Here is a 27,515-nt window from a genome sequence, read left to right as displayed (position 1 = left end):
CATTCCATAAACAGCAAAAATGTCGAAAAAGAGCAGCGAGGTTCTTACTACTGATGCACTTTTCACTTGTTGATCATTTGTCAGCATATCTGCATGTGTTGCTGTTTTGCCCCCCCCCCGGCGTAGCCTAACGTTGCGTACATCCACACGCTGGAATCCAGCCAATGAAAACAAAGGAAACACTCCCTTCTCCTATGTGAGGAAATTCAATCAGAAGTCCTTCCACCTCGCACTTCCATGGACGCCTGAAGAAAAGACCTCACACTTCTCTACTTTCCATCGTGTCTTTTGGGATATGCTAAATTCTCTTTTCAACTTTATATTCCTGCCAACTTTGTTTCCAGCTTCTCCCAGAGTCACAAGAGTTTTAATACGTCAGTGGGCAGGCTTTGTTCTCATGCTGGACTTGTGGTTTGGTTTTGGGCCGCAGTACTGGGAAGCACGGCACTTATCTTGACGCCGCATTCCTGTCCCATGCGTCACACATGCATGCATGGCCTATATGCGCCCCCCTTGGGCTGCACAGTGGGAGAAGAACAGGGAGTCCATTCTGCTGTGACAATAATTTGCTACCTTCTTTCTTCCTTTTCTTTCATTTGCTGCTTTTATTCCAGAGCCTATAAAGTGGCCTCCTTGCAGACACCGGAGCTGTAACCACGACCACTGCTCTGTTTTTGTGTTCACCAAAAGCGAAATGTGGCGTCAACTGAATCGAATCCACTCCCAGATTTATGTGAGCGACTTTCCACGACTTTTGTCTGGCAGGTAGCTCAACTAAAACGTGATAATGGCGATGCGTCTGACTGAAAGTGTGCGCTAGACGGAAAGAGGCTGAACGAGTGTGGGTGTTCTTGTTTATTTGAGCAGAACCGAGCACGCTGGGCCGCACCGCAGGAGGCGGCCACTCATGCAGGGGGCGGCCGGCACCGAACAGAGCCCGACTGAGGCAAAAAGAGAACATTTCTTTGGCGTTAGTCAGTGTCGGGAGAGGCTGGGCGGCCTTCCAGCTGGCCCGCCGGCTCTATCAAGGAATGTGTGTGCGATCGGAGGCCTGGGTGGGGCCGAGCGCCGAGCTGCTCCCTCGGCAAGCACACCGACTCCCGGATGGCCTTCTCTTCCGTACATGTTTTTCATTGTTTTTGGTGTCCACTCGGGCGCGGCATTGTTGAAGAATCTTGCTATCAAAGCAAGCCAATTGTCCACAAATGAAACCAGCGGCGAGTCATAACACGCCTTCCATTTTGGATTTTGTCTACATTCAATAAATACGCCGACGCTTCTGTTTTGCTTTTGGCCCTTTTAGCTGCTTGAGCGACGCCCCGAAAAGTACGACGCTGCAACATGAATGTATGGGATGCAAAGTGTGCACAGCTGCTGCGACACACGTCTCCTTATGCAAACAAACAAGACAACTGCGATCAGTGGCTCGTATCCCTTCTATTTTTGCAGAGACTCGGTTAAAAATGCAGTCGGAAAAGGACCCGGCAGGAACGGGAGAGGTTAATGGCGGGGCTGTCTGATGAGAACGATTCCGAGGGGCATGTTCCCACTGGTGGATGCCTGCCTGTGCTCACACTGAGTCTGCTTCTGTTTGTACTTTGCTCCGACAAAGGAATGGCTTTGTTTCCAAATGTGCCAGTGGGCTGAAGCAACAATCTGGCACCAGTCATGTCAGAGTTTGGGGCAAGTTACAGCAAGAGCAGCATATTAACGTGACACCAAAAGTCATACTTGGAAAGAAAAAGTGCTTTGCCTGACTTTTGTCTTGGTTTATAATCAGATATGAATCATGTGATTATACAGTCCAACCTTGGTTAGCAACGTCTGATTCCAGCTGAAACGTACAATAACCAAATCAACTTTTACTTTAAGTTACTTTTACCTTTATTGCAGATGTAGATTCTTGACGTGGCTCTTCCCAAAGAAGCGATGTGGCAGCGAGACCAACACCTTCCTCTTGAAGCTGAGAAATAATACCGTTATTATTAGACGTCATATTTCAAGAAACAACTCATGACAAAAACAGGAAGGCGTTGGTTTCGTTGCCATATTGTGTCTTTGGGACCCTGACGGTGAAATCAACGTTCAATGTTCATTTATGCTTTCCACTCATCTTTTACTTTGCCTGTAGAATTCCTCTACGCATGTAAAACTATAAAATGCGATGACATCACAGCTGATTTTGTTAGCAAGCTAAGAATGCTAACACGGGCTTTTGCGATAAGCATTAAGAACCCGTTTGGAGTCACGCGGTGTGTTCATAACGCGATGAGACGCACTCCTTGTTGGACACCAACTGGAGAACTGCTTTTTCTAGCGGTCAGTGTGATCTCTCTCTTGAATTCCGGCGTGGGCTTCCACCATATCTCAGCCAATCAAACAACGGACTGAAATGCGTTGCTAAGTTTGCGACACGTGACCTTTGGCAGGCGACTGATTGAACCCCCTGAGGTGTCAGAATGTGATAGCACTGTTCAGGAAAAGCCGAGTGTCTTTTTCCATCACACTTTGTAAGCTCTGTGTAAAACGAATCCTAATTCTCCTGGCTTTTTTGTCAACAGAAGTCAAGACAACAAGAAGCAACGCATCGGACTGAAGGACTGAAGCCCTTGGCCTCGCTTGAGCTATCCAAGGTAATTGCCCTTGACATCATGTCAAGAAGAAATCCTCATACATCTGTTGCTGGTCAGGGAAGGGAAACTAAACTTATGACCCCCCCCCTAAAAAAAAAAAAAAGCGCGCACACACTTCTGCTCTCCAAGGCCGTCCAGCCAGTGTGACCTCAGAACAGCCCTCCATTATGCACACGGGGACTAAAAAACTGTGTCGGAATGTTTGTTGCAAAGCTTCCTTTGAGTGGAAGACTGGAACGGAAACCTGATACTTTTGCACCCCCAGCCACCACCTGTTGCGCTCCTGCGTACCCCTTTCCCCCCTTCTTATGAAGCCGCCCGTCAAGCTGGTCTGTTTTCAGTCAGCAGCGTCGGGTGATTTATTCCTTTTCAGCGGAAAAGAGGCGCAGAGGCACGGCAGCGCTCGGCCCCTATTGGCCAATGACAGAGCAGGGAGATGCATCCATATGTTCCGTGGTCGCAGTCTATAATAAACTCTTAATAGAGGCTTTGTCCCGTCTTGGCTTGCTTCAAACGTATTCCAAACCACAGCAAATATGATACGATACTCTTTGCTCTTAAAGGAGTCGGGTAGTTTTAAGTCAGGGGAATGAAAAACAAAGACGACATCATGACTGTTGTGGTGTGACGGCCCGCTTGGCTTCCTCACTATCGGCATGGAATATTAATATGATTTGGGATGAAGTGCTCCAGGATGTCCTATTAAATAGCTGCACAACTGGTTATGCCGGGAGACAATGTGATCTAACGTTTCCAAGGGGGGGGGGAGTCTGATACCTGAGAGGCAATCAGACTCGCGTCCTAACTCTTAACTCTCTCTGCTGCCGTATTTGCATTTCTGCTTTTTCTGGTTCTCTTCCACTCCCTGCACTCCGAGGATGACGTTCCTCCTCCAGCAATTCCTTGGCTATCTCGCTCGCTTTTCTTTTTTTCTGTTTTTGTTAACTGTTTCCTGCCCTCTTCCGCCCCCTCCCACTAAAGGTCGTTTCCTCCCACCTCTGTTGCTGTTCCCTTGCCCTCCTCACCCCCCCTTCCCCTCCTCCCTCCGAACATTCTCATAGAAATATGGCACAAGTGTGAGAACAACCCAGCCCACATATTTCACGCTTTATCAGCGAGGGGGGAGAATTTGAAATATGAAAGGCTGAGTGCAAACAAACCTGCGACGTTTCACATCCAATTCAAAACGTTAGCTTCCACTGGATCAGACTTAAAGTTGAAAGGACACATATTGGAGACTCTTGGTCACGTGAACACTCAACGTTCCGATCCATTAGTCCCTCACTTACGGTCATACATCGGTCCCGGACTCGGACGTGATCACTGAATTTCCACAAAGTAGGATTCCTTGGAATTAATTGAATATTTTCATAGACCATAGAAAACCTGATTACACCTGTTTTTAAAACATTATTAGAGAGCCCTCTAGAGATGACATAGCACCCCTATAGTCACCTTTACATTCATCGTGATAGTGGATATAATCAGAGAAAAGAAATCATTTTAGACTAAAATAAAAGTGGAAGTGGGTTCAAGGTCAAGGGTTCAGAGTTCATAAGTTATTCTTATGTTATTGTGACATAAGACAGCTGGGATAGGCTCCAGCATGTCCACGACCCTAGTGAGGATAAGCAGTATAAAAAATGGATGAATAGGAAGTAGAAAGTAGTCTGGTGCTTGACTCACCAAACAATTCCTGACATCTAGTGGCCATTATAGAATACTACATTCGCAATTTGACTGCATCTTCTGAATGCCTTATATTTGTACTATAGTTCATGTCAACATTTTAATGCCTGAATGAAAGTACTTCATTTAGGCAAAAAATGTGCAAACGCTAAGCCATATTCAACCACAGAACATCAGAATGTATGAATGAATATATGTTTGAAAGGACGACCGGGCTAATCAAGTTTTGTGGATAATGACTGACCACACCTCAAAGCATCCATCCGGCAACCTTCGGTCGGGTCGCTGGGGCGGTTCTACTCGAGTTTCTCCCGGATGTCAGCGGAACGTCACTCTGGCCGCTATGCCCTCCATCTTGGCCCGTCAGTTGCTCCTCGTCGCCGAGTAAACCAGGCCCAACTGAGTGCAGTATCAGTCGTAGCATGCTGTCTAAAGAAGCACAGCGAAAACAACAAATCATGTTACAACGTTCAAGTTGTCTTGTAGGTTCATATTTCAAGCCTCAGTCAAGCCTGCATGACATAATAACGCAGAGAGGCCATAAGGTTGCTGCCAGTTCCTGCCAGCGGTCCGCGGAAACTTTGGCATAATCTTTGCCGTAAACCTTGGCGTAAACCTTGGCGTAAACCTTGGCGTAAACTTTGGTGTAAACCTTGGAATAAACCTTGGAGTAAACCTTGGCGTAAACGTTGGCGTAAACTTTGGCGTAAACTTTGGCGTAAACTTTGGCGTAAACTTTGGCGTAAACTTTGGCGTAAACTTTGGCGTAAAGTTTGGCGTAAAGTTTGGCATAAACTTTGGCATAAACTTTGGCGTAAACTTTGGCGTAAACTTTGGCGTAAACTTTGGCGTAAACTTTGGCGTAAACTTTGGCGTAAACTTTGGCGTAAACTTTGGCGTAAACTTTGGCGTAAACCTTGGCGTAAACTTTGACGTAAACTTTGGCGTAAACTTTGGCGTAAACTTTGGTGTAAACCTTGGCATAAACTTTGACGTAAACCTTGGCGTAAACTTTGGCGTAAACCTTGGCATAAACTTTGGCATAAACATTATCCATTCACGCCGCACGAGCATGCGCATCGACCCTGGTCCTTGGTATTTGCATCTCGAGTGCCTGTGAAAGTTTATTTTGGAAAGTGGAATTGATATGATCTCACAGCGTTGCATTCATTTTCCAGCACCAGACTAAAAACGTCCCCGTGTTTATTCGCGCATTGCATGTTAGCTGCACATGGACACGGTCCAGCATGCTAGCAATGTCGGAATGCCACCGCTCTGCGAATGTGTCTTAACTTTAATGAGAGGCGCGCCTCCTAAATTGGCCTTTCATCATTTATGTGTGTGTTCCACAGACAACGTTTGTGTTGTTGTTTTGCTAACCATGAGCGATGTGCAAGAGGCCGCTGTGTTGTTTGTGTGTCTTCGCCTCAGGCTCCTCTTGAACCTTGTTTTGCTAAGTTCCAGAACAGTGGGGCACATTCACTGGTTGAAGCAGGAACATGAACAAGCGCAGCCGTACCTCAGTTTCACTCCGTCATTGTTGACATGGACAGTAAATGGAACTGTTTCGTGGTTGGATGCAGCGGATTAGCCAAACAAATACACATTTTGGCCTAAAATAAGCATTTTCAAGCATAAAAATGGCGAAATTAACTAAAATACAAATACAAAGAATTAAGAAGACATTCAACTTGTGTATGTAGTATTGTACATTGGTCGCTAGGTGTCAGTAATTGTTCGGGGAGACAAGCACCAGACTGTCGCCAATTAAGCTAAAACTCAACTCTGAACCTCTGATGTCACTTCCTGTCCTCCGCATGTCCGGAACACATTAACGGCAAAATCCACAATCACATGTTTTATTAGTTTATTAAATGGCTTATTTTCTCTGATTATATCCACATCATTTAGAAATAGGGGTGTAAATGTGACTATAGGGTTGTTACTTCCTGCCTAGAGGGCTCTAATAATGTAAAAACTGTATTGAAAAGGGCATGAACAGGTTGGCTATTTTGCTTATAAAGAAGGAATCCTTCTTTGTGGTAATTCTCTTGGTCAGGTCGGGAACCAATTACCCGCCATAAACGAGGGATTACTGTATTGCTAATTGTTGTTATAAAAGTGATTCATAGTGGAAGATGTTGGATAATATTTCTTTAAAAAAAGTTCAACGCTGCCAGGACAGATGTGGGTGTGGCTCCTCAATGACTTGACAATGTCATCAAAGACTTGCAACTCGACATGACAACAATGACTGGGGTGTTAGCCTGATGACTTCAGGGAATGCTAATGCTAATCAGTTCCGCTAACGTGAGTGTTACTATGTCATTCCCAGCATGACAACATTTTTCCTTTTGAGTCTGCCTCGCTGAATGCGTCCAATCAGGTTTAAGATTAGATAACAAATGTGTGGATTTCCATAAATCCTGAATGCTAGTCAGCGCTTTTCTATGATTTATGTCTTATTTTATTGACACTAAAAAGTGCTTATGACTTGGAGGGAAATTTCAAGCCTATGACTTGTCGACTCGACCTGTCTTGTTTTGAAGAAGATGAGATAAGATCAGGAATAGTAGCACCTGGCAGTGCATGTTGTCATAAATGTTTTTGGCTTCATTTGTGGCGGTGGAGCAGGGATGCCATGTTTGAGGAGAACCACAGAGAGGGTTTTCTGTCTGGAAGGATTTTACCACCCCCTAGTGTTAATCTTTGGAACTACAACTCAGAGATGTGATGGAAACCACTTTTTTTTCTAAGCTTTTTTTTCTCTTTTTTTTCAGGAAAGTTGGAGGTGACGTTCTTTCCCACCAGGGCTTGAACGCAAGAGAAACAAAACAAGGTATCTCACGGTTCAAGACACACTTGCATCAAAGGAAAAACACACCTAAGCTCATTCTCATGTCGTTATTATTATTATTATTAATTATTTATCTGATTATTTACAGATGGCTGAAGAGGAGGAAACGAGGGAAGTGCTCTTTCCGGACTGGGAGGGTCCAGACAAAACTGGACTGACCATTGAGCAGACAAGTGAAGGAGAGATCTTTGTCAAAGAAGTGAAAGGAGAGTCACCTGCTGCACGATCTGGGAAAGTGTATGAAGGTAGCGTCCCACACGTCCTGTTCATTTTCAAATAAAACTCAGCAACAAATTTAAAAAGGTGACTCCAAAATCATGAAAAAGGCGAAAGAAACAAACAAATGAACTTTTCAATTGAATTCGCAGGGGACCAGATTGTGGGTGCCACTGTCTACTTTGACAACATGAGCTCGGAGGAAACGGCTGAGCTCCTGAAGACGCTGAACCGTCACAAGGTTGGACTGAAACTACAAAACAAAGGTGACAAATCACCTGGCTACTCGCCCCTGAGCACGCCCTGTCGTTCCCCGATGGGCACCTTGACTTGGGAGGGGAGAGTGGGAAGCGCCAGTCCAGACATCATTCTCGTAAGTTCTTCAAATGTGGGATTTCTAAATGAACAAAGTACAACCTTGGTTAGTGTCGTGAATTCTCTCCAGATGGTCTGACTCAAACTGAAACCGACGCTAACCCAATCGGTTTTTCCCAAATGTGAATCAAATTCATCCGTTCCAGAAAGCCAAAAATATTAACACAAGACACTTTTTTATATATTACAGTTTGGACAAGACAATTAAAAATTGATATTAAAAAATATACTGCGACTAGTTCAGGGTGTACACCACCTCTTGCCCAAAGTCAGCTGGGATAGACTCCAGCATACCCTTGCGACCCTCGTGAGAATATGCGGCATAGAAAATGGCTGGGTCAAAAATATAAAAAAATATAAATGATGAATGAATGAAACACTTAAGGTTACTTAAGGTTAAAATCTGAATTTTAACCCAAAATGGAGCCAAAGAAAGTTGCCAGCATTTGGGAAAAAAGTTCAACGTAACCTTAAATGTTTATTTATCCCCTCCATTCATCATTTATATGCATTTACAGTTTACGGCCTACTATTAGTCAACTGGCTTTTTTTTCTCTTTCAATAATAATAATCATAATCATGATTACTGTTGTGGCCACAGCCCATAACAAGTTATAACTCAACTCGGAATCACCAACGTCACTTCCTGTCCGCCAGCCATTCTGCTCTTTGAAGGTAAATAGATAATGTCTCTGATCATATCGACTACATTGGATAATGCAAACGTATTTCATGTCTACAGGGCTCTTAAAAAACATTTAGAAGATCGTAAACATGTTTTCTATGTCATAACTACAAAAATATTCCATATATAAATAAGGAATCGGGATTACATTGCATACTGTATGCAAACCGAAGAATGCCATCAAAACTAGGCAAAATTGTGGCGTTAAGCTAACTAAAAAACATGCCAACCGGGTCGGCTACTAAGCAAGGTTCCACTGTATACTGTATATATGTGTACATAGGGCTGGGAATCATTAAGATTGGAATTTTTATGTCAGTATTCCAAAAAGTTCTAAAACTATATCCTGCACAAGGTAACAAAAAAACCCACCTGACAATTCATACGGTCATCATATGGTATGTGAAAGTCCTTCCTGGTTATTGCTTAAACTTCAAATGAATATTTTCCATGTCTTTCATTTTTGTCCAACCAGAGTGGGGATGATGAGGACTATAAAAGGATTTACACAAAGAAGATCAAGCCAAGGCTGAAGTCCGAAGACCTGGCCGAGGGAGTGGATGTGCGCACGGAGCGGCACAGCAGCACGAGCAGCGACGGCAGCACAGTGACGACCATCACCCGCCGTATCACCACCTACACCGTGGACATGCCGAGTGGCATCAGCGAGCAGCTTGAGCTTTCGAGCCCAGAGTTCAAGGGCCAAAGGCAAGAATCAGGGGATGGCTCGCCTGGTTTAAGAATGTCCCAGGGCAGTCCTTCTGGCAATGTGGGAGCCGAGGGAGGAGTTTTTGATTTAGGCAACGTCTCTTATAAACTAAGGGGAAACGCAAACACTGGTGGTAGGCACGTTTCAATGGGAGGGATGGGAAGTAGTGATGTATTCACAGACAGCGAAAGCAGAGCGTCTGTACCAGGAAAAGGAAAGCAGATTTTGGTGACATCCATAGACAGAAGACAAGGTGATGAGGGAACAAAGGTGAGGGTACCTGAAGTTACTGTCACTCACCCACATGCAGAGGAATCGAGCACCATTCATATGCCAACAGTCTCGCTGAGTGAAGGTCATACGGATGCTGAAAGTGACCTGAAAGGTCCTTCTGCGAACGCTCAGTTCAGCATCAAATCAAAGGTTTCCGACAGCAAATACGTTAAAGGTCCCGATATGAACATTGAAGTCACAAAGGGGGATTTCACAACACCTCAGATAAACGTAACATCATTTGGATCCAAGAGGTCAACTTTTGATATAAAAAGTCCAGAGGTGGATATTCGGCAGACAGGCCCCCAAATGGCTGGAAAAGTGAATGTGTCGACATCCAAGATAGAGGGCAACATAAAAACACCTGATGTTGTCATCCGGAGTCCAGAGGTAAACACTGAAGCCCTAAAAGGACAAGGTCCAAAAGTCAGTATGAATATTCCCACAGCTGACATCTCAAGACCAAGCATCTCCACGCCGAATGTGGAATTAAATCTAAAAGGCCCTGAAGTCACAGGTGATGGAGCTGTGTCAGTACCAGCTATTGAGGGAGATATAACAGGGCCACAAATGGATATCAGAGGCCCAAAAGTTGACATCAAGGGGTCTCCAAGTGGGTTTGAATTACCCAAGGTGAGAATGCCAGAAATCAGCTTTAAAGGTCCAAAACTGGAGGGCCCCGAAGGGCCCGAGGTAGACATTGGAGGACTTTGTGTTGATATTGACAGTCAAGGAGGAAAGATCAAGGCACCTCAAATAAAAACCACTGGACCCATCATCACTGCGCCAACTGTGGACCTGCGAGGCCCTGAAATGAAAGCTGATGTGTCAGAAATTAATATCAAAGGTCCAAAGTTTGACACCAAGGGATTGACGACTAAAATCACAGGACCAAACATCTCCAAGCCTAATATGGACTTCAATCGGACAGGACCAATGGTCAGAAGCAGTGTCGATGTGTCACTACCAAATGTACAAGCAACTGAAATTGAACTGACAGGACCCAAAATTGACACAAAAGGGCCCAAAACAGGCATTGATATTGACGTTACGGGCACAAAGGTTGAATTGCCAAAAGTTGATGTCAACCTCCCAAAAACTGACATTGACGCACCGAACGTTGACATCAAAATCAAGGAACCGACAATCAAGATCCCTGGAATATCAGGACCAACCGTCTCAATGGGGAATGCGGACATCAATCTGACAGGCCCAAAAGTCAAAAGTGATGTAGATGCATCGGTAGAAACTGTCAAAGTTGATATAAAAACACCAGGAATTGATATCAAAGGTCCAAAAATGGACACCGAGGGGTCTAAAACTGCATTTTCTTTACCAAAATTTGGCTTAAAAGGTCCAAACATAGAAGGTTCTAATGTTAACATTAACCTTCCCAAAGCTAACATCGATGTGAAGGTCCCAGATGTTGATGTCAAGCTCCCACAAGGTGAAGGTCCGAACGTGGTGGGTCCTGACATTGATATGAACTTCCACAAGTCTAATGTTGATGTCAAGGTCCCTGGGGTTAAATTGAAAGCACAAGAAGTTGATGTTACTCTCCCCGAAGCAGATCTTGAAGTACCAGATGCTGACACTGGTGGTCTAAGTGGCAAAATCAAGGGAGCCAAATTCAAGATGCCAAAAATATCGGGGCAAAACATCTCCATACCTGATATCGACTTACATCTGCAAGGTCCCAAGGTCAAAGGCGATGTAGATGTGACTGTACCAAACATCGAAGGAGAAAAAGCACCAGGAATGGATTTCAAAGGTCCAAAAGTCAAGATCCCTGAAGTCAGTGTGTCAGCGATTGAAGGAGATATTAAAGCTCCAGAAATTGGATTTAAAGGCTCCAAAGTTGACATTAAGGGGCCAAACACTGGATTTGGTTTACCAAAATTCAAAATGCCTAATTTTGGGGTTAAAGGTGCAAATGTGGAAACTCCCGAAATGGATGTCAAACTACCCAAGGCTAATATTGACGTTACGGGTCCTGAGACTGAATTGCAAGCCGATTTGAACATTAAATATCCAAAACCGGACATCAAAACACCAGATTTTGACAGTGATGGTCCAAGTGGCAAGATCAAAGGACCCACATTCAAGATACCAAATATATCAGGTCCAAATGTGCCTGGTGTTGACATACATGTGAAAGGTCCCGAGGTCAAAGGTGATGTAGATGTGTCTGTACCAAATATCGGAGGTGGAATAAAAGCACCAGGAATGGATATCAAAGGAGTCAAGATCCCAGAAGTCGACATTCAAAGTCCTGAAGTGGATGTCAGTCTGTCTGCAGCAGATTTGGATATTAAAGGACCTGAGTTGGATGTCAAAGGACCAGATGTTGACATTGACAGTCCCAGTTGTAAGATCAAGGGACCCAAATTCAAGATGCCAAAAGTATCAGGACCAAAAATCTCCATGCCTGATGTGAACCTAAACTTGAAAGGTCCTGGGATGAAAGGCGATGTCGATGTGTCACTACCAAATGTCGAGGGAGATATACAACCTCCAGAAATGAATATCAAAAGGCCCAATGTTGATGGGAAAGGTCCCACCATTGGTATTGGATTACCAAAATTCAAAATGCCAGAATTTGGTTTGAAAGATCCTAAAGTGAAGAGTCCTGACGTCGACATAAACCTTCCAGAGGCTAACATGGATGTCAATATCCCAAAAGTTGATTTGGACATCAACACACCAGATGTTGATGTTGATGGTGGAAAGATCAAGGGGCCCAAATTCAAGATGCCAAAAATAACAGGACCAAAAATCTCCATGCCTGATGTGAACCTGGATTTGAAAGGTCCCGGGATCAAAGGCGATCTAGATGTGTCACTACCAAATGTCGAGGGAGATATACAAACTCCAGAAATGAATATCAAAGGACCCAATGTTGATGTGAAAGGTCCTACAACTGGTTTTGGATTACCAAAATTCAAAATGCCAGAATTTGGAATGAAAGGTCCTAAAGTCGAGAGTCCTGACGTCGACATAAACCTTCCCAAGGCTAATATGGATGTCAATATCCCAAAAGTTGATTTGGACATCAACACACCAGATGTTGATGTTGATGTTGATGGTGGAAAGACCAAGGGGCTCAAATTCAAGATGCCAAAAATAACAGGACCAAAAATCTCCATGCCTGATGTGAACCTGGATTTGAAAGGTCCTGGGATGAAAGGCGATCTAGATGTGTCACTACCAAATGTCGAGGGAGATATACAACCTACAGAAATGAATATCAAAGGACCCAATGTTGATGTGAAAGGTCCCACGATTGGTTTTGGATTACCAAAATTCAAAATGCCAGAATTTGGGATGAAAGGTCCTAAAGGGGAGAGTCCTGACGTCGACATAAACCTTCCCGAGGCTAATATGGATGTCAATATCCCAAAAGTTGATTTGGACATCAACACACCAGATGTTGATGTTGATGTTGATGTTGGAAAGATCAAGGGGCCCAAATTCAAGATGCCCAAAATAACAGGACCAAAAATCTCCATGCCTGATGTGAACCTGGATTTGAAAGGTCCCGGGATGAAAGGCGATGTCGATGTGTCACTACCGAATGTCAAGGGAGATATACAACCTCCAGAAATGGATATCAAAGGACCCAATGTTGATGTGAAAGGTCCTACAATTGGTTTTGGATTACCAAAATTCAAAATGCCAGAATTTGGAATGAAAGGTCCTAAAGTGGAGAGTCCTGACGTCGACATAAACCTTCCCAAGGCTAATATGGATGTCAATATCCCAAAAGTTGATTTGGACATCAACACACCAGATGTTGATGTTGATGTTGATGGTGGAAAGACCAAGGGGCTCAAATTCAAGATGCCAAAAATAACAGGACCAAAAATCTCCATGCCTGATGTGAACCTGGATTTGAAAGGTCCTGGGATGAAAGGCGATCTAGATGTGTCACTACCAAATGTCGAGGGAGATATACAACCTACAGAAATGAATATCAAAGGACCCAATGTTGATGTGAAAGGTCCCACGATTGGTTTTGGATTACCAAAATTCAAAATGCCAGAATTTGGAATGAAAGGTCCTAAAGGGGAGAGTCCTGACGTCAACATAAACCTTCCCGAGGCTAATATGGATGTCAATATCCCAAAAGTTGATTTGGACATCAACACACCAGATGTTGATGTTGATGTTGATGTTGATGTTGGAAAGATCAAGGGGCCCAAATTCAAGATGCCCAAAATAACAGGACCAAAAATCTCCATGCCTGATGTGAACCTGGATTTGAAAGGTCCCGGGATGAAAGGCGATGTCGATGTGTCACTACCGAATGTCAAGGGAGATATACAACCTCCAGAAATGGATATCAAAGGACCCAATGTTGATGTGAAAGGTCCTACAATTGGTTTTGGATTACCAAAATTCAAAATGCCAGAATTTGGAATGAAAGGTCCTAAAGTGGAGAGTCCTGACGTCAACATAAACCTTCCCGAGGCTAATATGGATGTCAATATTCCAAAAGTTGATTTGGACATCAACACACCAGATGTTGACGTTGATGTTGGAAAGATCAAGGGGCCCAAATTCAAGATGCCAAAAATAACAGGACCAAAAATCTCCATGCCTGATGTGAACCTGGATTTGAAAGGTCCTGGGATTAAGGGCGATGTAGATGTGTCACTACCGAATGTCAAGGGAGATATACAACCTCCAGAAATGGATATCAAAGGACCCAATGTTGATGTGAAAGGTCCTACAATTGGTTTTGGATTACCAAAATTCAAAATGCCAGAATTTGGAATGAAAGGTCCTAAAGTCGAGAGTCCTGACGTCGACATAAACCTTCCCGAGGCTAATATGGATGTCAATATCCCAAAAGTTGATTTGGACATCAACACACCAGATGTTGATGTTGATGTTGATGTTGGAAAGATCAAGGGGCCCAAATTCAAGATGCCAAAAATAACAGGACCAAAAATCTCCATGCCTGATGTGAACCTGGATTTGAAAGGTCCTGGGATTAAGGGCGATGTAGATGTGTCACTACCAAATGTCGAGGGAGATATACAACCTCCAGAAATGGATATCAAAGGACCCAATGTTGATGTGAAAGGTCCCACGATTGGTTTTGGATTACCAAAATTCAAAATGCCAGAATTTGGAATGAAAGGCCCTAAAGTGGAGAGTCCAGACGTCAACATAAACCTTCCCGAGGCTAATATGGATGTCAATATCCCAAATGTTGATTTGGACATCAACACACCAGATGTTGATGTTGATGTTGGAAAGATCAAGGGGCCCAAATTCAAGATGCCCAAAATAACAGGACCAAAAATCTCCATGCCTGATGTGAACCTGGATTTGAAAGGTCCCGGGATGAAAGGCGATGTCGATATGTCACTACCGAATGTCAAGGGAGATATACAACCTCCAGAAATGGATATCAAAGGACCCAATGTTGATGTGAAAGGTCCTACAATTGGTTTTGGATTACCAAAATTCAAAATGCCAGAATTTGGAATGAAAGGTCCTAAAGTGGAGAGTCCTGACGTCAACATAAACCTTCCCGAGGCTAATATGGATGTCAATATCCCAAAAGTTGATTTGGACATCAACACACCAGATGTTGACGTTGATGTTGGAAAGATCAAGGGGCCCAAATTCAAGATGCCAAAAATAACTGGACCAAAAATCTCCATGCCTGATGTGAACCTGGATTTGAAAGGTCCTGGGATTAAGGGCGATGTAGATGTGTCACTACCAAATGTCAAGGGAGATATACAACCTCCAGAAATGAATATCAAAGGATCCAATGTTGATGTGAAAGGTCCCACGATTGGTTTTGGATTACCAAAATTCAAAATGCCAGAATTTGGGATGAAAGGTCCTAAAGTGGAGAGTCCTGACGTCAACATAAACCTTCCCGAGGCTAATATGGATGTCAATATCCCAAAAGTTGATTTGGACATCAACACACCAGATGTTGATGTTGATGGTGGAAAGATCAAGGGGCCCAAATTCAAGATGCCAAAAATAACAGGACCAAAAATCTCCATGCCTGATGTGAACCTGGATTTGAAAGGTCCCGGGATGAAAGGCGATCTAGATGTGTCACTACCAAATGTCAAGGGAGATATACAACCTCCAGAAATGGATATCAAAGGACCCAATGTTGATGTGAAAGGTCCCACGATTGGTTTTGGATTACCAAAATTCAAAATGCCAGAATTTGGAATGAAAGGTCCTAAAGTCGAGAGTCCTGACGTCGACATAAACCTAGATGTCAAGATCCCTGAGGTTGACGTCAATATCCCCAAAAGTGATTTGGACATCAACACACCAGATGTTGACGTTGATGTTGGAAAGATCAAGGGACCCAAATTCAAGATGCCAAAAATAACAGGACCAAAAATTTCCATGCCTGATGTGGACTTACACCTGAAATCTCCCAAGATCAAAGGCAATGTAGATGTGTCCGTCCCAAATGTTGAGGGAGATATAAAAGTTCCAGAAATTGATATCAAAGGTTCAAAACCTGACATGAAAGGTCCTACCATTGGTTTTGGATTACCAAAATTCAAAATGCCAGAATTTGGTTTGAAAGGTCCAACAGTAGAGGGTCCAGAAATGGACATAAACATCCCCAAGGCTAATGTTGATATGAAGGTCCCTGAAGTTGACATTCAGGGCCCAGAAGTTGACGTCAGTCTCCCAAAATGTGATTTGGACGTCAAAGGCCCAAAATTGGACATTGACGCACCAGATGTAGACGTCGGTGGTCTAGGCGGCAAGATCAAGGGACCCAAATTCAAAATGCCCAAAATATCAGGACCAAAAATCTCCATGCCTGATGTGGACTTACAACTGAAAGGCCCCAAGGGCAAAGGCGATGTAGATGTGTCAGTACCAGGAATTGAAGGCAATGTTAAAGCCCCGGAAATTGAACTAAAAGGCCCGAAAGTTGATATTAAGGGGTCCAACACTGGATTTGATTTACCAAAATTCAAACTACCTAAATTTGGTTTGAAAGGTCCAAACGTGGAATGTCCTGACTTTGATGTTGATGTTAAGGGCCCTGATGTTGAATTGCAAGCGCCAGAGTTGGATGTTAATCTCCCAAAAGCAGATTTGGACATTAAAGGTCCAACAATGGACATTGAAGCACCAGATGTTGAGATTGATGGTCTAGGTGGAAAGATCAAAGGACCCAAATTCAAGATGCCAAAATTATCAGGACCAAACATCTCCATGCCTGATGTTGACCTACATCTGAAGGGTTCGAAGGTCAAAGGCGATGTAGATGTTTCAGTACCAACCATCGAGGGAGCACCAGCAATGGGTATCACAGGTCCCAAAGCAGACGTGAAAGGTCCTACGATTGGTTTTGGATTACCAAAATTCAAAATGCCAGAATTTGGTTTCAAAGGTCCGAAAGGGGAGGGTCCACACATTGACATAAACCCCCCTGAGGCAAATTTTGATGCCAAAGTCCCTGAGGTGGATGTCAGTCTTCCTAAAGCTGATGTGGACATCAAAGGCCTGAAGATGGACATCGAAGGACCAGACGTCGATGTTGAGAGTCCCAGTTGGAAGCTGAAGGGACCTAATTTCAAGATGCCAAAAGTCAAAATGCCAGGATTTGGCTTTAAAGGTCCAAAACTAGAGTGCCCTGACATTGACGTCAACCTTCCCAAACCTAACATTGATGTCAACATGCCAAAGGTGGACGTTGAAGGCCCTGAATTTGATGTCAGCCTTCCAAAAGCTGATATAGACATGAAGGGTCCTAAGGTGGACATCGAAGGACCAGATGTTGACGTTGATAGCCCCAGTTGGAAGTTCAAAGGGCCAAATTTTAAGATGCCAAAAGTCAAAATGCCAGAATTTGGCTTCAAGGGTCCTGAAATTGATGTCAACGTTCCCAAGGCTAATATTGATGTCAACATGCCAGACGTTGATGCCAGTCTTCCAAAAGCTGATATAGACATGAAGGGCCCTAAGGTGAACATCGAAGGACCAGATGTTGACGTTGATAGTCCCAGTTGGAAGTTCAAAGGGCCAAATTTCAAGATGCCAAAAGTCAAAATGCCAGAATTTGGCTTCAAGGGTCCTGAAATTGATGTCAACGTTCCCAAGGCTAATATTGATGTCAACATGCCAGACGTTGATGCCAGTCTTCCAAAAGCTGATATAGACATGAAGGGCCCTAAGGTGAACATCGAAGGACCAGATGTTGACGTTGATAGCCCCAGTTGGAAGTTCAAAGGGCCAAATTTCAAGATGCCAAAAGTCAAAATGCCAGAATTTGGCTTCAAGGGTCCTGACATTGATGTCAACGTTCCCAAGGCTAACATTGATGTCAACATGCCAGACGTTGATGCCAGTCTTCCAAAAACCGATATAGACATGAAGGGCCCTAAGGTGGACATCGAAGGACCAGATGTTGACGTTGATAGTCCTAGTTGGAAGTTCAAAGGACCGAATTTCAAGATGCCACAAATCTCAGGCCCTAACATCACCGTGCCCAGTCTGGACATCAATATGAAACGCCCGAAATTGAAAGGAGATGTAGATGTGTCAGTACCAAACATTGAGGGAAACATAAAAGCACCGGAAATTGACATGAAAGGACCAACCCTTGACATTAAGGGACCGAACGCTGCGTTTGAATTACCAAAAATCAAAATGCCAGAATTCAACCTAAAGAGTCCAAATCTAAAGGGCCCTGACATTGATGTGAACCTTACCAAGGCTAACCTTGATGTCAAGGTCCCTGATGTTAAATTGCAAGCTCCAGAAGTTGATATTAATCTCCCGAAAGCAGATTTGGACATTACAGGCCCGGAATTGGACATTGCAGCACCAAATGTTGATGTTGATAGCCCCAGTTGGAAGTTCAAAGGACCTAATTTCAAGATGCCAAAACTATCAGGACCAAAAATCTCCATGCCTGATGTGGACTTCAATCTGAAAGGCCCCAAGGTCAAAGGCGATGTCGATGTGTCAATACCAAACATCGAGGGAGAAATAACAGCACCAGAAATGGATATCAAAGGTCCAAAAGCTGGCGTGAAAGGTCCGACGGTTGATTTTGGATTACCAAAATTCAAAATGCCAGAATTTGGTTTGAAAGGTCCAAAAGTGGAGGGTCCAAATGTCGACATCAAACTCCCCAAAGGTAGCCTTGATGTCAAGGTCCCTGATGTTAAACTGCAAGCACCAGAAGTTGATATTAATCTCCCGAAAACTGATTTGGACATTAAAGGCCCAGAATTGGACATTGAAGGACCAAATGTTGATGTTGATGGTCTAGGTGGCAAGATCAAAGGACCCAAATTCAAGATGCCAAAACTATCAGGACCAAAAATCTCCATGCCTGATGTGGACTTCAATCTGAAAGGCCCCAAGGTCAAAGGCGATGTTGATGTGTCAATACCAAACATCGAGGGAGAAATAACAGCACCACAAATGGATATCAAAGGTCCAAAAGCTGGCGTGAAAGGTCCTACAGTTGATTTTGAATTACCAAAATTCAAAATGCCAGAATTTGGTTTGAAAGGTCCAAAAGTGGAGGGTCCAGATGTCAACATCAACCTCCCCAAGGCTAAACTAGATGTCAATCTCCCAAAGACGAATTTGGACATCAAAGGCCCGGAGATTGACATTGAAGGACCAGATGTTGACATGGACAGTCCCAGTTGGAAGATCAAGGGACCAAAATTCAAGATGCCAAAACTATCAGGACCACACATCTCTATGCCCGATGTTGATTTCAATATTAAAGGCTCTAAACTCAAAGGTGATGTCGATGTGTCATCACCAAATATTGAGGGAAACATTAAAGGACCCGACGTGGACATAAGTGGTCCAGAAATTGACATTAAAAAACCAGATGTTGATATTCAGAGTCCAGGTGGCAAGATCAAGGGACTAAAATTCAAGATGCCAAAACTCTCTGGACCAAACATCTCCATGCCTGACGTGGATTTCAATCTGAAAGGCCACAAGATCAAAGGTGATGTAGACGTGTCAGTACCACATATCGAGGGAGATGCAAAAGCACCCGAAATTTATATAAAAGGTCCTAAAGTTGACATTAAGGGATCCAAGTCTGGGTTTGAATTACCAAAAATCAAAATGCCAGAATTTGGTTTTAAAGGTACCAAACCAGAGTGTCCTGATATTGACGTCAACCTTCCCAAAGCTAATATTGATGTTAACATCCCAGGGGTTGACATTGAAGGCCCCAAAGTTGATGTCAGCCTTCCAAAAGCTGATTTGGACATGAAAGGCCCTAAGGTGGACATTGGAGGACCAGATGTTGATGTTGATAGTCCCAGTTGGAAGTTCAAAGGACCTAATTTCAAGATGCCAAAAGTCAAAATGCCAGAATTTGGCTTCAAGGGTCCTGACATTGATGTCAACGTTCCCAAGGCTAACATTGACGTCAACATGCCAGACGTTGACGCCAGTCTTCCAAAAGCTGATATAAACATGAAGGGCCCTAACGTGGACATCGAAGGACCTGATGTTGATGTTGATAGTCCCAGTTGGAAGTTCAAAGGACCTAATTTCAAGATGCCAAAAGTCAAAATGCCAGAATTTGGCTTCAAGGGTCCTGACATTGATGTCAACGTTCCCAAGGCTAATATTGATGTCAACATGCCAGACGTTGATACCAGTCTTCCAAAAGCTGATATAGACATGAAGGGCCCTAAGGTGGACATCGAAGGACCTGATGTTGATAGTCCCAGTTGGAAGTTCAAAGGACCTAATTTCAAGATGCCAAAAGTCAAAATGCCAGAATTTGGCTTCAAGGGCCCTGACATTGATGTCAACGTTCCCAAGGCTAACATTGATGTCAACATGCCAGACGTTGATGCCAGTCTTCCAAAAGCTGATATAAACATGAAGGGCCCTAACGTGGACATCGAAGGACCAGATGTTGATGTTGATAGCCCCAGTTGGAAGTTCAAAGGGCCGAATTTCAAGATGCCAAAAGTCAAAATGCCAGAATTTGGCTTTAAGGGTCCAAATCTAGAATGCCCTGACATTGATGTCAACGTTCCCAAGGCTAACATTGATGTCAACATGCCAGACGTTGATGTCAGTCTTCCAAAAGCTGATATAAACATGAAGGGCCCTAACGTGGACATCGAAGGACCTGATGTTGATGTTGATAGCCCCAGTTGGAAGTTCAAAGGGCCAAATTTCAAGATGCCAAAAGTCAAAATGCCAGAATTTGGCTTCAAGGGTCCTGACATTGATGTCAACGTTCCCAAGGCTAATATTGATGTCAACATCCCAGACGTTGATGCCAGTCTTCCAAAAGCTGATATAGACATGAAGGGCCCTAACGTGGACATCGAAGGACCAGATGTTGATGTTGATGTTGATGTTGATAGCCCCAGTTGGAAGTTCAAAGGACCTAATTTCAAGATGCCAAAAGTCAAAATGCCAGAATTTGGCTTTAAGGGTCCAAATCTAGAATGTCCTGACATTGATGTCAACGTTCCCAAGGCTAACATTGATGTCAACATGCCAGACGTTGACGCCAGTCTTCCAAAAGCTGATATAAACATGAAGGGCCCTAAGGTGAACATCGAAGGACCAGATGTTGATGTTGATAGTCCCAGTTGGAAGTTCAAAGGGCCTAATTTCAAAATGCCAAAAGTCAAAATGCCAGAATTTGGCTTCAAGGGTCCTGACATTGATGTCAACGTTCCCAAGGCTAACATTGATGTCAACATGCCAGACGTTGATGCCAGTCTTCCAAAAGCTGATATAAACATGAAGGGTCCTAAGGTGGACATCGAAGGACCAGATGTTGATGTTGATAGCCCCAGTTGGAAGTTCAAAGGGCCTAATTTCAAAATGCCAAAAGTCAAAATGCCAGAATTTGGCTTCAAGGGTCCTGACATTGATGTCAACGTTCCCAAGGCTAACATTGATGTCAACATGCCAGACGTTGATGTCAGTCTTCCAAAAGCCGATATAAACGTGAAGGGCCCTAACGTGGACATCGAAGGACCAGATGTTGATGTTGATAGCCCCAGTTGGAAGCTCAAGGGACCTAATTTCAAGATGCCACAAATCTCAGGCCCAAACATCACCATGCCAAATCTGGACATCAAGATGAAACGCCCCAAACTGAAAGGGGATGTAGATGTGTCAGTACCAAATATCGAGGCAGATATACAAGTACCTGAAATTGATGCAAAAGGTGATCTTGATGTATCAGGACCAAGTATGAAGGGGGACATAAAAGCCCCAGAACTGAAACTCAAAGGCCCCACACTTGAAATCCAGGGATCCAAGAGTGGATTTGACTTACCAAAATTAAAAATGCCAGAATTTGGCTTCAAAGGTCCCAAAGTAAAAGCACCAGAAGTTGACGTAAGCCTCCCCACATCCAAGGGTAAAATCGAAGGAAACATTCAATTGCCAAAAACTGAACTTGACATTTCAGATGTTTCCGTTGATGTTCCTGAAATCAGCACAAAGAAACCTAAATTCAAAATGCCAAAGTTTGGATTCAAGGGTCCAAAAAAGACTAAAATCGATTTAAAAGTACCAAGTGTCGATGTGAAAGGTCCAAAGTTGGAAGATCCTGATTTTGACATCAGCCTCCCCAAGGCAAATATTGATGTTGACATGGACAGTCCCACCGGTAAGATCAAGGGATCAAAATTCAAGATGCCAGATGTGGACTTCAGTCTGAAAGGCGCTAAACATACAGGTGATTTGGACTTGTCACTACCAAATATTGAGGGAGAAATGAAAGGACCCAAAATTAACGTCAAAGTCCCCGAAGGTGGCATCAAGGGACCTAATATGGGATTTGAATTGCCAAAATTCAAAATGCCACAATTTGGCATCAAAGGTCCACAAGCGCAGTGTCCTGACATTGACGTCAACCTTCCCAAAGCTAATATTGACGTCAATGTCCCCGGGATTGACATGAAAGGGCCTCAAGTTGACGTCAGTCTCCCAAAAACTGATGTGGACATTAAATGCCCCAAGATGGACAGTGAAGGACCGGATGTTGACATTGACAGTCCCAGTTGGAAGATCAAGGGGCCAAAATTGAAGATGCCAAAACTGCAAGGACCAAACATCTCCTTGCCTGATGTGGATTTCAATGTAAAAGGCCCTAAACTCAAAGGTGATGTAGATGTGTCAGCACCAAGTATTGAGGGAGACCTACAAGCGCCTGACATGCATATCAGCGGCCCAAATGTTGGCATAAAGGGCTCCACCTCCGGTTTTGGATTGCCCAAATTCAAAATGCCAGAATTTGGCATCAAAGGTCCAAAACTCGAGGGTGTAGAAGTTGATGTCAATCCCCCAACAGCTGATGTGGACATCAAATGCCCTGAGATGAGCATTGAAGGACCAGATGTTGACATTGACAGTCCCGGTTGGAAGATCAAGGGACCAAAACTCAAGATGCCCAAAGTCTCAGGACCAAACATCTCCATGCCCAATGTTGATTTGAATATTAAAGGCCCAAGACTCAAAGGTGATGTAGATGTGTCAGTACCAAATATAGAGGGAGACATAAGCATATCTGATGTGGACATCAAAGGTCCAAAAGTTGACACAGAGGGACCTAAGGCTGGAATAGCGTTTCCAAAAATCAAAATGCCTGGATTTGGCTTCAAAAGTCCAAAACTGGAGGGCCCGGATGTTGACGTAAACCTTCCCAACACAAATATTGATGTCAAGGCCCCAGAAATTGACGTCAGTCTCCCAAAAACTGATGTGGACATTAAATGCCCCAAGATGGACATTGAAGGACCAGATGTTGACATTGACAGCCCCGGTTGGAAGATCAAGGGGCCAAAATTGAAGATGCCAAAACTGACAGGCCCAAACATCTCCTTACCTGATGTTGATTTGAATGTGATGGGCCCGAAACTCAAAGGTGATGTAGATGTGTCAGCACCAAGTATTGAGGGAGACCTACAAGCACCTGATGTGGACATCAGCGGCCCAAATGTTGGCATAAAGGGTTCCACCTCCGGTTTTGGATTGCCAACATTCAAATTGCCAGATTTTGGCTTCAAAGGTCCAAAACTGGAGGGTGCAGAAGTTGATGTCAGTCCCCCAACAGCTGATGTGGACATCAAATGTCCTGAGATGAGCATTGAAGGACCAGATGTTGACATTGACAGTCCCGGTTGGAAGATCAAGGGACCAAAACTCAAGATGCCCAAAGTCTCAGGACCAAACATCTCCATGCCCAATGTTGATTTGAATATTAAAGGCCCAAGACTCAAAGGTGATGTGGATGTGTCAGTGCCAAATATAGAGGGCGACATAAGCATATCTGATGTGGACATCAAAGGTCCAAAAGTTGACACAGAGGGACCTAAGGCTGGAATAGCGTTTCCAAAAATCAAAATTCCTGGATTTGGCTTCAAAAGTCCAAAACTGGAGGGCCCGGATGTTGACGTAAACCTTCCCAACACTAATATTGATGTCAAGGCCCCAGAAATTGATCTCCCAAAAGCCGATTTGGACATTGAAGGACCAGACGTTGACACTGACAGTCCCAGTTGGAAGATCAAGGGACCAAAATTCAAGATGCCAAAACTGACAGGCCCAAACATCTCTATGCCCGATGTTGATTTCAATTTGACGGGCCCGAAACTCAAAGGCGATGTAGATGTGTCAGCACCAAATATAGAGGGAGACATAAACGTCAGAGGCCCAAATGTTGACATAAAGGGTCCCACCTCTGGTTTTGGATTGCCAAAAATGAAATTGCCAGAATTTGGCTTCAAAGGTCCAAAACTGGAGAGTCCAGACACTGACATAAAACTCCCCAAAGCTAATATTCATGTGAAGGCCCCAGAAGTTGATGTCAATCTCCCAAAAGCTGATTTGGACATTAAATGCCCCGAGATGAGCATTGAAGGACCAGATGTCGACACTGACAGTCCCAGTTGGAAGATTAAAGGACCAAAAGTCAAGATGCCAAAACTGACAGGACCAAATATCACCATGTCTGATGTGGATTTGAATATAAAAGGCCCTAATCTAAAAGGTGATGTCGATGTATCAGCACCAAGTATTGAGGGAGCCATACAAGCACCTGACGTGGACATCAAAGGTCCACAAGTCGACATCGAGGGACCCAAGACTGGAATAGGATTTCCAAAAATCAAAATGCCTGAATTTGGCTTTAAAGGTCCAAAAGTGGAAGGTCCGAGCATTCCAAAGGGCAATATTGACGTCAAGGTTCCAGCGCTCGACATTGAAGGCCCTCAAATTGACGTTGGGCTACCAACAGCTGATTTGGACTCTGAGCTGCACATCCGAGGACCAGATGTTGACATTGGCGGTCCGAGTGGTAAGATCAAGGGATCTAAATTAAAGATGCCAAAACTCCCCGGAGCAAAGATCTCCATGCCAAATGTTGATGTCCATGTGAAAAGTCCTGAACTTAAAGGTAACGTAGACGTGTCAGAACCAAGTTTTGATGGAAAAATAAAAACAGCAGGATTGGATGTCAAAGGTCCAAAAGTTGCCACTAAGGGTCCCAAGGGTGCCTTTGAAGGCCCCAGCATTAAAGGAGAAGTGGATGTCTCATACCCTGATGTGGATGTCAACATAAAGGGGAAAAAGGGTAAATTTAAACTTCCTAAAGTCACAGGAAAGGGAAAGAAATCCGATTTTGACACAGAAACACCAACAATCGATGTCGATGTAGACACACCCAAAATGAACGTTCAAAGAACAAAAGTGAAGAAGCCTCTTTTTGGTAAGCTACATTTTCCCGATGTGGAATTTGATATCAAATCCCCCAAAGTGAAAGGTGATGGATCTTTATCTGAGGATCTGAAATCCCCCGATATCGGCTTCCAGGGTTCTGTTAGCAACAGTCAGGATATTACCCTTGAAGGCTCAGATGTGAGATTAAAGACACCCCAAATCCGACTTCCAAGCAGCACAATCGGGGGCCTTCGATATCCGGAAGGTACAGTGACATTTCCTAAGCTCAAGTTACCAAGGTTCGGTTTTAGTTTGCCCCAGTTTGAGGACCAGGCAGGCGATGGAAAAGGATCACTGAACATTGCAGCTCGTGGAGGGCTTCACGGTTCGCAGGATATTGCCGTTTCTAGTCCAGAAATAAGGTCGGGTGAAGGAAAGATGAAGGTTAAGATACCAAATTTTTTTGGAAAATCAAAAGCAAAGGGCAGGAGCGCAGGGGACCTTCGAGGTCCAGAGGTAGAACTGAGTACAGGTGGAAAAGGCAAGGTCTCGAAAGATTTCAGTCTCCATAGCGGAGAGGGAAAATTACATTTAGAGGGAGACGCTGGACTCAGTGTTTCGCCCAAAAGTAAGTCAGCGTCACTGGATCTTTTCAAGAAGTCGAGGCATCGTTCTTCCTCTGATGAGGGTGGGCTTACAGTTGCTTCCCCTTCGGGACACCTCGAAGCGGAGGACGCTGGTATTTCACTCGACCTCAAAGGACCAAAAGTGGAAGGAAAGAAAGGCAAGTTGAAATTTGGCACGTTTGGAGGTTTTGGTTCAAAGTCGAAGGGCTCGTACGAAGTGACGTACGGTGAGGCCGGTGCGGCGGCAGCAGAGGGGGGCGCAGGTGTGTCGTTGACCACCCCAAAATCGAGATTGTCATCGTCGTCGTCGTCCAGCAGTGACATTGGGTCAAGGGGTGCTTTCAAATTCCCCCAAATTGAACTCTCTGTATCGCCAAAGAATGAATAATTAGTTGATGACTTAAATTCACTGACCTGAAAACGGTTCTCTCAGTACAGGAAATAATCCAAGGCAGAGAAAACACAAATCCATCTCATAAGTAATACGGACAAAGCAGAGAGTTTAAGCCCCACCAGACTGTAAATAAGATCGAAATGTATTGTAATAAATATTGTTTTTTTTTGTACATAGTCAAGATTTATTGAGCATACGCCACCAAATTTTCCACTAATGACTTTGCTTCTGCTATTGCTATTTTGTCCTGTTTCATTCAATTAAAAAAATGTCGATGAACGGTTGTGGTATAATTCTGGTCAGAGTAGTTATTTGAAGGAAAGTGTTGTTTCTACAGCACTTAGAGACAGTTTTACTTCAACGCTTTGATTTTGTTTAACCAGCGCGGAAATATTTCTGCATCCTAAACGGGGCCTGTATAACAACATATTGTATTCTTTTAAGTGTGATGATGTTTCATAGAGCATAAATGCAGTCACCGTGTTTAGAAACTGTCATGTATTTTCCTGCACATGTTTGTCACCCTTCAAAGATTTAGCCACATTTGGATGTTACTTTCAGTTGAATCTGTTTTATTGTACCCTCCCTTTTCACAATAAAATGCAATTAAATGTCATTGTTGGTGTTTATAAATTGATCAGACGTGAGATCAGATTTGTTTTTCTCCATTTTTTGTGTGCATTCTGTCAGATAAAAACAATTAAATTGTATAGAAAGTTCGATGAGTGTTTCTTCTGATGTTTTTTTGGGGAATTTCATCACAATTCTGGGGTGCAGCTTTGAGCCAATGGTCTGTGACCAAACGGCTGCAAATTCCTCGTGTTGTACCAAACAATGCTGCGATGTAAATGCAATATCGAGCCGAGTAGAACTGCAAATATCACTAAGAGGTTGTGATGAATGTTAAAGTGCGCTTATAATCGTTTAGTGCTGTCATGATTATAATTCGTTAGACTCTGTCTGTGGTTGACAAATCGTTCAACATTGTCGTTGTTTTGGATGCGCTGTGGGCACACCTATAAAGTCAGAATGTGACTGGGAGGCTGATACTGTCGATAAAGACCTGTAGCGTCCACGGCTGTCCACCTGTATCAGGAAAAACTAAACGATTATTATTCAAACTACTTTATTGTAGTATACAATACACATTTCACCATTTACTTGGAATTTCTATTAAGATGGCTGCACAGTGCACCAGTGGTTAGGATGTTGGCCACACAGTCAGGAGATGGGAAGACCCGGGTTTGATTCCCGAGTTTGCATGTTCTCCTGTACGTGGGTTTCCTCCCCCATTCCAAAAAAAAAACATGTTAGGTTCATGGCGACTGTAAGTTGTCCATAGGTGGGAATGCTCGTTTGTCT

At 43.7% G+C, this 27,515-nt stretch overlaps 1 protein-coding gene across 3 annotated transcripts in view; it reads left to right on the top strand.

Moving 5' to 3' along the window:
* The window catches only part of ahnak (AHNAK nucleoprotein), a 32,069-nt gene extending 5,196 nt beyond the window's left edge, over positions 1–26,873 (top strand). Inside the window, exons 2-8 of one of the 3 annotated variants that reach the window (XM_078788217.1) lie at positions 2,562–2,633; positions 7,103–7,161; positions 7,268–7,424; positions 7,548–7,768; positions 8,931–12,724; positions 13,094–14,539; positions 14,903–26,873. In XM_078788217.1, the coding sequence (XP_078644343.1) occupies positions 7,268–7,424; positions 7,548–7,768; positions 8,931–12,724; positions 13,094–14,539; positions 14,903–26,147 (16,863 nt within the window). In that variant the 5' untranslated portion in view covers positions 2,562–2,633; positions 7,103–7,161 and the 3' untranslated portion in view covers positions 26,148–26,873. Of the gene's footprint in view, positions 1–2,561; positions 2,634–7,102; positions 7,162–7,267; positions 7,425–7,547; positions 7,769–8,930; positions 14,540–14,902 lie in introns of all 3 variants that reach the window. The other 2 variants (XM_078788215.1, XM_078788216.1) reach the window with 2 other exon arrangements.
* The last annotated feature ends 642 nt before the right edge of the window (positions 26,874–27,515 follow it).

The sequence above is a fragment of the Doryrhamphus excisus genome, linkage group LG22, assembly GCF_037039965.1.
Source record: "Doryrhamphus excisus strain RoL-2023G ecotype Guam linkage group LG22, RoL_Dexc_Guam_v1.1, whole genome shotgun sequence".
Classification (NCBI taxonomy): Eukaryota; Metazoa; Chordata; class Actinopteri; order Syngnathiformes; family Syngnathidae; genus Doryrhamphus; species Doryrhamphus excisus.
This window is presented reverse-complemented; position numbering and strand designations above follow the sequence as displayed.